This window comes from Desmodus rotundus, chromosome 13 (assembly GCF_022682495.2).
Source record: "Desmodus rotundus isolate HL8 chromosome 13, HLdesRot8A.1, whole genome shotgun sequence".
Taxonomy (NCBI): Eukaryota; Metazoa; Chordata; class Mammalia; order Chiroptera; family Phyllostomidae; genus Desmodus; species Desmodus rotundus.
The window spans coordinates 27,931,049-27,943,361 of NC_071399.1; the positions used below are offsets into that span (position 1 = coordinate 27,931,049).

At 49.3% G+C, this 12,313-nt stretch overlaps 1 protein-coding gene across 4 annotated transcripts in view; it reads right to left on the minus strand.

Annotated features, from left to right (window-relative positions):
• Nucleotides 1–6,775, minus strand: part of TMEM255B (transmembrane protein 255B) — a 43,300-nt gene extending 36,525 nt beyond the window's left edge. For all 4 annotated transcript variants that reach the window (XM_045186693.2, XM_045186694.2, XM_024578975.3 and 1 more), the window contains exon 1: nucleotides 6,690–6,775. In XM_045186693.2, coding sequence (XP_045042628.2) covers nucleotides 6,690–6,744 — 55 coding nt within the window. In that variant the 5' untranslated portion in view covers nucleotides 6,745–6,775. The remainder of the gene's footprint in view (nucleotides 1–6,689) is intronic.
• Nucleotides 6,776–12,313: the final 5,538 nt, after the last annotated feature.

Genomic DNA, 12,313 nt, shown 5'->3' on the forward strand with positions numbered 1-12,313 from the left:
TTCATTCTGGGGGCTGGAAAGGAGTCCCATGCGAGACTCTCACTCCCTTACCAGCACCCCTCTCAGACTCAACACAGCCCTCAGCACAGCACCCTCTCTCCAGATCCTTGGGAAGGTGCTTCTCCCAAGAATCTTATCCTACAGCACCTATTACCTTCACCCAGAAGGGGACAACATCACTTCATTCACTGAGATAATAAACCACCAGCTCCCCATCAGCTGAAGGTTGGGCCCAGGTGCTGCCTGCAGCTCCCAGGACCTTGGCACGGCAGAATGAAGGCAGGAGGGGCTGCCCTCTGCACAGGTGGCCCTGTCCCTAATGCTACCTGCAAGGCTCTGCTCTGCCAGCCCTGGCTCAGCCTCTCCAGACTCAGATGTGGATATTTGGGATTTAGATCCCAGCCACCTGGCTCCAGAGTTCCTTCTGTTCTTCACTCCTCTCTCTGGCTCCCTGAAAATGCAGGTTTGTCTCCTGAATCCACAGGGACATACTCTTGTATCTGCCCCCGGCTACACCCTGAGAGAGCCAGGCTGTTGCAGAGTTTTGAGCAGAGGAGGGAGGCAGGTACTCTGGTTTCCTTTTATTTTCTGGTTCCTGCAGCACTGTGGTTGTTGTGTGAAGAGTAAACTACAGAGGAACAAGGATGGACTGTGTAAAACCTCCTCTGGATGCTCACGCCTATGAGGATGCACCAGCCAGGCAGCCCAGCCACTCCATAAAGGGCAGAGTCTTCCCTGGGGGAAGGAGGGCAGGGCCTGCTGACAATGGTGCACTGCACCCCTCAATAAGAACATGGGGTACAGCAAGTCTTCTAGGCCCTATCAGGGCCCTCACTTCAAAAGGCTACCACACTTCAACAACAAAGTGGCCATGATTGTAGCCCCCAGGGGTCAGCCACAGGTCACATCTCTCATTTAAACCGCTCTGACGTTCCCTGGCTATGCACTCCCAGGCCCGGCTCAGCAGCTTCTGCAGAGTTCTTGCTGAGTGAGCTTGGAGGGACTGGAATGCATGGACCCAGAGTGAACACCGGAGTGGGTGTACGAGTGGCCCCATGAGTGGACGCATGAACAGAGAGCACAGGAGCACGGAGATGATGCTGACTGCCCACGACCACGCCCCCAGCCCCATCGCTCAGACAGGTTCTGCAGCGTCTCCCAGTGTGTCTAAACTCAGCACGTATTCTAGAGTGGCATTCTGTACCTTATGTCTAGTCACACTCGCCACCCCCAGACCCACCATCCCTCTCAAGGTGCTCAGCCCTGAGGGCATCGGCCAAACGCTAACCTGTGCGGCCTGAGGCCCAGGCCGCTGTTACACTCTTATCGAGGGGACAGGCCCTGCTTGCTGTGTGAGCAGAAGCAAGTCTCTTCCTGTCCCTGCTGCGGTTTTATAGATGGGTATCAGAGAGTGCTTTGATTGACTAATTATGTCTGGCCTGAGCATGGGAGGAAGGAGCAGCGGCACGCTGGCCAGCCCTGAAGAGGCAATCCGAAGGCCCCTCCAGCTCCAGCATTCTCGGAGTTTTCTCGACACCTGTCTTCTCTCAGTTTCACACCTCCTTTCCTCTTTCTCACATCTAACTTTTTCCTGAAGTGACCTCAGGAATTTCTCTTCCCCACACCTCTCATTATATTTGTGAACTAAAAACCAAGCCTAATTGGGGCTGGAAAACATAACCAAGGTGATAGTAACATTTTTACAAGGAAAAGAAAGACTGTTAGTTTTATATTAAAAATGCATGGCTTTTATTCTGCTCATAAAAGCAATATGTATTGTAGAACAGTTATAAAGTACAGGAAAATATAAAATAGAAAATAAAATTCACAGCAACCTTTCACCCAAAATTGGCGAGTGGGCACGCAGGCTCTGGTCTTCCTTAAAATGGGACTAAAGTGTTTTAGAAATCTGGTTTGTTCCATGATCAACCATAAGAATGTGTCCAACTTTTGAAATACTTGTCCAAAGGTCATTCTTATTTATAATTATGTATTCCACAAACGGATGCACCAATGAACCTATCCCTATTGTTGTATATTTGAGCTGTTTCTAAATTTTTTAAAATTAAAACGCAATGTGGGGAGAAGAGTGGAGGGAGCACAGGACATTTTGAGGTCAGTAATGGCAGACACGTGTCATCATCTATGTTCCCAACCCAGAGAATGTGCACTGTGGCCCCTGATGCACACTGTGGACTCCCGGGGACGAGGACGTGTCGGTGTGCTCGTTGTTTGTGACAAACGTCCCACTCTCGCGGGGACACTGATAGTGGGGGAGGCCGTGCACAGGAGGGTGGGGGAGGGAGCATGGGAATTCTATGTATCTTTCCCTGAACTCTGCTGTGAACCTAAAACTACTCCAAAAAGTAATCTATCTTTTTTTAAAAAAACACAATATGATAAACATGTTTGTATATAAATCTTTCTATCACTTCTCATCCCTTGTTTTAGGATAAATTTCTACAAGGGAAATTTCAGGGAAAGAAATCAAAACATTTTTAAGGAAAAAGTAAAAGTTTTGAAGTAAAATTTAAACTTACAAAACAGAAGATAAGCCTATAGTCCTCATACAAGCCTTGGGAAGAGTTCTCTGAAGCTCCACAGAATTCTGTATCGACAAGCAAGAGAAGCTAGGATGGCTTCGTCTGACTGTGTTAAATTGCTCTTTTCATTGTTGTTTTCCAGTAATTTTTACTATGAATGTAGAAGGATTGTTGAGGGAGAAGGATTTGTAAGCAGTTTTACAGGAACATACAGCCCTCGTGCAGGCAGACCCCTTACAGTCTTCGGGACGCCGTGTTAGCACACGCTCTGGGAGTTCCCCGTAGCGGGCTTCTCCCTCGTTTCGTATTTACAGCGTCTCACTTGCAAAGAAGCGTGCATGCAGACAGCAGTGGCCTTTTCCTTGTGTCTGTTTAAAGCCTGAAGCCAAGAGTATGCGTTCAAGGCAGTGTGCCCCAGAGTCAGGTATCGATCAGCAGTTCTGGGAATGATGGCAGCAGACGGGAGGCGTGGGGGTGTCTGCGGGGAAACAGAGGACTGAAATGGCAAAGCCCCTCTGAGAACAGGTGAGTGAGAGAGAGGAAAACAAAAGAAAGAAGCCTCCCCACGGGTGAAATTCTGCTCTGGTTAATTAATTTTAGGAAGCTAGGTAGAGTGGGAAAAAACAGACACAAAAGTTAAAAACATATCTTCTACATTTTGGAAGTTAATGTCACTGCTCTTGGGGAAGTTCTTAAAATAATCATACCGATGATAACAATACTACTAGTAACTGGGCAGCAACTTCAGCTCTTCTCCGACAGTCTGACTGTCTCATTCAGTCAGGGTCAGAGGATCAATCTCTCCCATTCTCTCTATTCCCCTTCCCAGCCTCCAGATAGCTGCGAATAGAGCCAAATTCCAATTGCTTTCAATTAGTGCGATTTCCTCGGCAGCTATTCTTCCTCGACTATTTCCCCCTTAGTTTCCCATCTTAATGTTTTGATTGTTGGCACGTGATTTATGAGCCATAGGACTCCTAAACTAAAGTTTATGGGACTAAGTATTTGAGAAAATTATCAGACAAATAAATGCCCTCCTCCTCAAAGGATTTTGTTTTGCTATTTTTCTTAATTAACTGCACTGCACATTTATTTTGCCCAAAATAATTAACTAGAAGCCTCAGCATCTGCTTCCAGCCACAGTTATAACCTTCTGTGGGTCTCATTTCCTAGTTCCCTTTGGGATCTGTCTGCAGAAGATGTGTCCCCTCGACTATATCCTGGTTCTCCAAGCTCGTGAATCTTGGTCTGAGGAGATCCACTAAGCTGGCGGCATGTGATCAGCCCTTGTCAAAGCCTTTGTTAGTGACAGTCGGACACGCTAACCACCGAGTAAAAATTTGAACACACCTTTGAGCTCACGAAAATCTTCGTATGGACGATTTCCAATACAACTTTACCATTTCACCACTTTTCCCCAAGTCTGATTTTTTCCCTCTGTAACTGCGTGATAAAAAGCAGGGGGTGTAAGCTATCCCTTTTGTCAGTATTTCTATCAGTGGCTCCAAGGTTAACAGAAGGTCAGGAAAGATAGCCCGTATAATTCATATGGGGAGCTGGGAAGGAATGGTCCCAAACAATCTCAATTCTAATGACACGTATTGGCATATTTTGAGTCCAGGTACAACAGAGGTAACAAAAAGAAAAATCCTGACCTTATTCTTTACAAATATAGGATATTTCAAAAAAAAAAAATAAGAAATTCACTTAAGAAAGGTAAGAATGGGTAATATATCCTTATAATTACCATAAGACGTGCATTTTTAGATCAGGTGAGAAAGAAAGGGGATTTTGAATTGGAGGAAGACAGCTAGAATTACCTGAATTCTTCCCTAGATTCTCCTATCCTGTTAGCAAGAATAGCATCATGTACATTGTTACAATTAAAGTGCTCTTAACATAGTGCTTGTTAACTGAAATATCAACTGTTAGGTGTGTAACCGTGGTGGCAGCTTACATGGACTGTACCCAATCTGTTCTGGACCTGCTCCGACCAGCCGTGTGACCCTAGGCAGCCATTCACCCTGTCTGAGCCCGGCAGAAAGAGAACTCGGTGAGAGCAGGGACTATGTCTGTCGTCTTCCTCACTGGACCCCAGGGCCGGGCTCAGACCAGGCGATGGCTTCTGTACTCTTGTTGAGTGAATGAATAGGTGTCAGTTTCCTGATCTGTGAAGTGGAGATAACAATAACCACCTGCTCTATCCACCTCTTGAGACTGTTAGAAGAATCCAGTGAGAGAACATACCCATGTTCCCCATGTTCTTTACACGTCTTTATGAATGTAATGAACATATTTAGGTGTTAATAAACATATTAATCATGGTGGTGTTAATGTTATGACAGTATAGCAGTTATTCTTAACCAGTGCTTCTCCAACAGGGAGTTGAGGGGAATAGTTCTGACGTGTGAAGCTGAACGGGGGTCAACAGCTACATCTCTCCCGTCTTGCTCATTGTTTTTCCAAACTCCAGTCTATTCCCCAGGGCATCCTGTCTAGAATATCTCAGAATATCACCTCGTCACTTCCCATAAGCCCCTCCATTCTCCTGCCCCTGCTTGTCCCTACTCCCAGCCTTGGCCAGAGTTGCCAAACCACAGCTTCTCTGACAAGCTAGTCATGTCTGAAAGAAGTGCAAGGGGGGTGGGTGGGGGCGGCAGATTCCATCTCTGTCACTCAGCGCTTTCTCCACTTAGTAAAGCCAGGAAGGGAAGGGGGATCTCACAAAGACTGGAGGTATTCAAAGTCATGGCCTCCCAGGTAGCAGGGCCTGGGCCTCCCAGAAAGAATGAGCCCTTTTAACCATGTGAGGACGCCCAGGTGAAGTACAGTCCCTGGGAAAGTAGACCGAGGCATAACGCTGTGCCCCTCAGCCATCAATTTCCCTGTTTTTCCTGAGTTTAACATACCATGTGCCCAAGGTGTCGAACACAAAGGTAAGGTAGAAAATACCCACAATTCCACCGAGCTACACTAATGTTTAGTGTTTTCACATAAAAGACCGACTTTCCGTGTTTTTTAATGTATAATTCCTCCTCAGAAGAAAAAACAAAGTCAAATGTTCTGTTTAAAACATCACGTCATTCTAGTATAATAATAGAGTAAAAACTAGTTAATAACAGAAAGCTATTATTCTTAAACATTAATGAGCAATTCGTTTCCTGGAGGAGGAAAATGCATGTAAATAAGTTTTGCCAACATCGAACAGTGCAAAAAATAATGTCTTGTCATAGAGCATTTTGCTTTAGAGGGTGGGAGGACATAGAATTGCCTCTTTGAGGAAGAAGCCAGAGTCCTTGATTATTATTTAAAAATCAAACAATATTACTAATCTGATTTTTTAAAAGACGCTTTCCAAAGATACTGCAAACAGGATTATGAGCTTAAAAACCCGAAGTTTTCAATGGGATCATTTCTGAAGCAAGGGGCAAGGCCCCGGGAGATCCCTAATCCCTCCCCCAGCTGTCCAGCATCCCCTACTGTGCACCTACTTTTTCTTATCTTTTCAACATCTGCTCTGCCCTCTCCCCTTCAGGAAGACACACCCAGCATTACTCCCCTCCTGATCACCTCCCAGTGGAGCACGGAGGCCAGCTCCCCAACCTGCGAACATGCAACAGGTTTCCTGTTTTCCCGCCCCCTGCCTGGCTTCCAGGCTGCATCGGTCTTGCTTCCGGAAATCAAAGAATTAGAGATTCTGGGAATTTGTGGGGGAGAAGGCTGTGGAAGGGTGCACTGGAACAGGATCAACACACACATGCGCGCGCGCACATACACACACACAAGCTGTAAGCGCGTTGTCGCCTGCAAGCAAGAAGAAGCTAACTGGCTTGTTGAAAGGAACTTCTAGCGAATATTTAGAGACTGAAATAGGGTAGAGACAAAAAGCAGGGCAGTTTGGGTTGGCCCATTCGTACACATCCTAATGAAAGGTAGTGGGCAAGAGACAGGGAGAGATGCACAAACTCAGAGACAGACACAAACAAGAGGAAAGAAGTGGGGAGCGAGAATATGAATGATGAAGGGCCTGTGCCAGCGCAAGGGTCGCCCAGATAAAGCTGCAGGGAGGCGGGAAGGACTGGACCTGCGCTCCTGGGCGAGCAGGGGCCCCTGGGGAGCCTGCGAGGATGCTCCAGCTGCCCTCACCTATCGTGTCCAGCAGGGCCAAGGGCCCCGGCACCGGCAGCGCGGGCGGCTGCATTCCGGGACTGCTCCTGGCGACGGCACGGGAGGTCGGCTCTCCCGGTGTGATGGCCACAGCGACAGTCAGGCTGCGTGGTGGCCGAAGGATCTGCGGCTCCTGAGCGCCGCCCCTTCTCTCCTTCACCCCCGCCCCTTCTCTCCGCATCTGGCTGTTTCCTTCCCACCTGCTCGGCCTTCCCTCCCTCCATCGCACCCCTCAGTCCCCTTTCTCCTCCTGGTCCCTTGTCTCTCGCCTCATCTCCTGCCCGATACTTCCCCCTCCCACCACCTCCCATTCTTCCCCTTCTTCCCCTGGTCTCTTGCACCCCCTGCTCCAATCTCCTCCCCCCTCCGCAGCCCCTGGGCGCCTCCAGTTTTCTGGGAAATCAAACCGTCCAGCCGTGACACCAGCAAGGGAGACAGACCCAGCAAGGGAGACAGACCCAGGGTGGATGGAGTATACTTCTAGATGTCTGGTGTGTGTGCCCACCACCGGGCCAGTGTAGAAGTAAATTCTGAAGTAAGTGGTTGTTTGGAGATGCCCACTGTCTGAACTGAAAAATAATTCATAACATTTGCAGATGAAGAAACTGAGGCTCACTGAGGTAAAATAAGTAGCCCAGAGCCTCACAGCTAGTGGACAGCAGAGCCCAGGAGGCAACCCAGGCGGGCTGGCCCAGCTCACGCCCACCACCTGTGCGACAGCATGTTCCAGAGCTGGATGGGCTTGACCTGTAGTTCCAAAGGTTTGCTGAAAATACTTGTATATTTTTTAATGTATGTGCATGTTGCCAGAAATGATAGTCTTTCCAACTAATAAATTTGTCACAGAAAATTTTAGATGCAAACTTGAAATGGGCAAGATCTTGAAAATGCTTTCTGAGCTACCTGAGCAAAGAACCTTGAAAAGGACACTAAAGGGTCATGGCAGGTGCAAGTACGCCCCAGGGCCATGGCAGGTGTGAGTATGTCCAGGGCCAGGGCAGGTGTGAGTACGCCCCAGGGCCAGGGCAGGTGTGAGTACGCCCCAGGGCCATGGCAGGTGTGAGTATGCCCCAGGGCCATGGCAGGTGTGAGTATGCCCAGGGCCAGGGCAGGTGTGAGTACGCCCCAGGGCCAGGGCAGGTGTGAGTACGCCCCAGGGCCAGGGCAGGTGTGAGTATGCCCCAGGGCCAGGGCAGGTGTGAGTATGCCCCAGGGCCAGGGCAGGTGTGAGTATGCCCCAGGGCCAGGGCAGGTGTGAGTATGTCCAGGGCCAGGGCAGGTGTGAGTATGCCCCAGGGCCATGGCAGGTGTGAGTACGCCCCAGGGCCAGGGCAGGTGTGAGTATGCCCCAGGGCCAGGGCAGGTGTGAGTATGCCCCAGGGCCAGGGCAGGTGTGAGTATGCCCCAGGGCCAGGGCAGGTGTGAGTATGCCCCAGGGCCAGGGCAGGTGTGAGTATGCCCCAGGGCCAGGGCAGGTGTGAGTATGCCCCAGGGCCAGGGCAGGTGTGAGTATGCCCCAGGGCCAGGGCAGGTGTGAGTACGCCCCAGGGCCATGGCAGGTGTGAGTACGCCCCAGGGCCATGGCAGGTGTGAGTACGCCCCAGGGCCAGGGCAGGTGCGAGTACGCCCCAGGGCCAGGGCAGGTGTGAGTATGCCCCAGGGCCATGGCAGGTGTGAGTACGCCCCAGGGCCATGGCAGGTGCGAGTACGCCCCAGGGCCATGGCAGGTGCGAGTACGCCCCAGGGCCATGGCAGGTGTGAGGACAATGGTACCTCAGTACTTGTGTGTTCATTCTGTAACTGGCAACGAGTGCTAAAACCAACGACTACCAAGCAAGCAACAAGTGATTAAGCATTTTTTTTCTTGTCAAAATGCAATGAGTACAGGGTTTGACGAGTTCTGAAGCCGAGGAGGACCGACATGTGACTGTATATCTCTGGAGTTAAATGGGTCTGCCTCGCGTACCTCATGATATCCTTCAACAGTCTCAGAATCATTCCCCTTTCACAGATGAGAAAACTGAGGTTCCAGGACGTCAATTGATGTGACCAAGAGCAGATCCAGAATTCCTGCAAAGCCTGCGTGCTTAACTGTAGGGAGGGACACCGGTTAGAATCTATTCCTTAGAACCCCTCCCTGCCCCAGGATCCTAAGCAATGACCCCACCAAGTATGTGAGGTGCCTTGCTGCCAATTAGAACAACTGAGAACTGGTGTGCCCGCTGCCTCAGACCGACACAGGAGGCCTGTGACAAACTGAACTCAGCAGGGAGCAGCAGTCTGGGATCAGGTTATTTTTAAAATGTAATGTAATTTAGCTCTTACAAAGGCCATTATGAGAAGATGAGGAAATCTGTCTTATACCAGTCTGCGGATAATCAGAGGGACGGAACAAATTATTATTGATATTGAGAAGATAACATTAAAGCAGTTGTGATGAATGCATATTGTCCTCCCCAACGCTAAATTCCTCCTGCTTAGATTAAATGTTTAAAATATCCTAGAGGCCCTGACCTTGACTTCCCTTTCATGAACACAGGTCCCCACAGGCCCCAGAAACAACTGAGTGTCCTCAGAGGCTCTCGCCCAGGGGTGCTGACCGAGCAGGACTCGTGGAGTGAAGGAGGGACTACCCCGAGCCTATCCTTGAGCACCTACTTATGTGCTGCGCCCTGCGGTTGCCACTGTTCACAGGCTGCCTTATTTAATCCAAACAATATTATACCCATTCCAGAGGTGAAGAAACTGAGGTTCAGAGAATTTAAATAATTTTTCCAAAGCCAAATAGCTGGTCAATGGCAGAAACGAGATATAAAACAGGTCAGTACAATTTTAAAGCATAATTTCATCTTCCAAATGGAAAAACATGTATTTACCTTACTATAGACATTTAATTAAATTTTGTATTTATGCAGTCAACAGATATTTGTTTCATTTCCTCTATGTGCAAGATACTAAAAGAGTTGCAAAAATAAGTCATACAGACATGCCCTTTAAGAACTTTACAGTTGAAAGTGAGAAATAGGGGGAAATATAACATACTATGGGTTGGCCAAAAACTTTGGCTTTTCCCGTAAGAATGCTCTAGTGCTTAGTTGTCTTTAACCTCATTTGAAACAATTTTGTAGATTGTACTGTGACAGCCATCACATCGGTGTGCATTTAAAAAAATCTTATCAAAATTAGTGAGTTTTTGTGGAGCCATTTAAATACTGAAGATGGAAGAGAAAGTCAGCAACATTTTCAGCATATTACGCTTTATTATTTCAAGAAAGGTAAAAATGCAGCTGAAACACACAAAAAGATTTGTGCAGTGTATGGAGAAGGTGCCATGACTACTCGAACGTGTCAAATGTGGTTTGTGAAGTTTCGTGCTAGAGATTGCTCGCCAGATGATGCTCCATAGTCGGGTAGGCCAGTTGAAGTTAACAGCAATCAAATCGAGACATTAATTGGCAACAATCAACATTATACCATTTGGGAGAGAGCCAACATACTCAAAATATCCAAGTCAATAAAGTTACTAGTGAAAATGAAAAATGTGTCTTTTATAGCAGGGAGCAATAGTGTGGGACCAGGTTATCTTTAAAATGTAATATAATTTAGTTCTTTACAGTACTGGCCCACCCAATACTATAACATAGACAGTTATAATAGCATTGATGAGTGCAATTACCTTACGAGAAAACTACCAGGATCCCCATGGGCATGGCCCTGCACAGGCAGAGAACCAGGCCTGTCTGAGGACCAGCACAGTGATTCTCAAACTTACTTCCCACTGGAACCCCCTGGTGCTGAGGACACTTCAGTCTGAGCCTCTGGAGGTGGGAGAACATTTGAGGTTCCCGAGCGGGTCCCTGCGCAGCCAGGACTGGGAACCACAGCTTTCAGGACAGATAGGACACTGAGGGAGAGAAAGGCAGGACAAGCGGTTCCAGGAAGAGGTGGTGCTTGTGTCAGGCCTGGAGGATGACGCTGGGTGGGGTGGAGTTCCAGAGGCTCGGGAGCAAAGTCAGAGACCTGGAAAATCGCTATTGAGCCTCACCATTCTGGGCCGTGGTGACACCTCCTGTCGGTCTCCCTGCACACTGCTCACGCCTGGTGGCAGACTTTTCCCAGCATGCTGGCCAGCCTGACCCCCTACTGTCCCTGGAGACCCATTCAGCATGAAACAGCTGACCTGAGAGGCTGGCCCCGCCCCCAAATTTTGGGAACGGAGACTAATCTTCCCTTGTCCTGGGTCAGCCCGCTGTCTTTGTGGGCTCCACACAATCATGTTGGCGCACGCACGCACGCACGCACACACACACACCAGCTTGGCCCCAAGTTTCAGTCTAGTGTTACATCTCAGTGTCAGATGTGGGTAGGCTGGGAGGGAGGTCCACCTGGCCATTAGTCCTTACCAACTGACCCTTGTCTGCCAGTGAGCCCAGGTGGCTGTGGCCAGCATGCCTCTTAGTCCTCCCTGCTAGGTGAGAGGGTGGGGTCTGGGCGACTGTGAGCCGACCGCCCAGCACTACTGCAAAAAGGCTGACCAGGAAGCAGGGCATAGGCTCGCCACTGTGGACGCTGACCGACCTCCCCGCACAGGGGACTTCGGCCTGTCCACTCTGCCACAGGCTTCCCGCTCTGCAGCCATGAGTGCCACAGGCTCCGGCCTGCAGAAGAGAGAGGAAATACAAGAGAATGCAGGACTTAGTATCTTCAGTTATGATTGGGATGATTTGAATATACGGGATCAGGCTGCCCAAGAAGGGGGTGCATGCAGACCCCTTCTCGTTGCCCATTGCAGGGGCAGAAACTGGCCGGGGCAGCTGACAGAGGGAGCCCGGCAAGGGCCTCCCCAGGGACTGTATGAACCAAAAGATTTGCCCCTTTTGGATAAAAGCAGATGCGTGGGGTGGGGGAAAGACAGGGGCGAGCAGGGATGGCCGCTGCACTTATTTGGTTCTACCATGAAAATAAATTCACCGAGGACAAGGACTTCTGCCCTTTCATCCTCTGCTTAAAACCAGGTCGGGCTCATGGCAGGCACTCAGTAAAAACACACTGAAGGAAGGCTTGATAAACATAACTCCCAAACACCACTTAGTGCCTGCTCCCTGCTGGGTCAGGGCACATGCTGGGCACCGTCCCTCTCCTACCTGCAACCTCACCGTCTCGGCCCTGCTGGCTGGACAGCCTGTTGGAAGACCCGTCACTTCAGTCTGGCTGATGGGAAAACTAGTTGATATGAGCCGATGGGGTTGACAGGCTCTGACAACAAGGACGTGGGCTCTACCAACTCTAACAAGAGAGGAATTAAAGGAACCACAAAGCCACCTCTGCCAGCCATAGGCATAGTTTGGTTTCTCCAGTTTGTTCCAGAACCTCGGGCCACATGATCCCTGAGCAGGTGAAAATCATCACCAGAGCATGTGTGTACACAGCCTGGCTCTTGGCTCTCAAGGGTTAGTGGAGTGCAGACAGCAAAACACGACTCCTTCCTGTAACCAAATAGCCCTGAGATGACGCTCAGAGAATGAATAATGTAGACGAGCAACCAGGGAAATGACAGGTGGCCCCTGCCTGTCTGTCCACACAGATGAGGTGGGTGAGGCCAC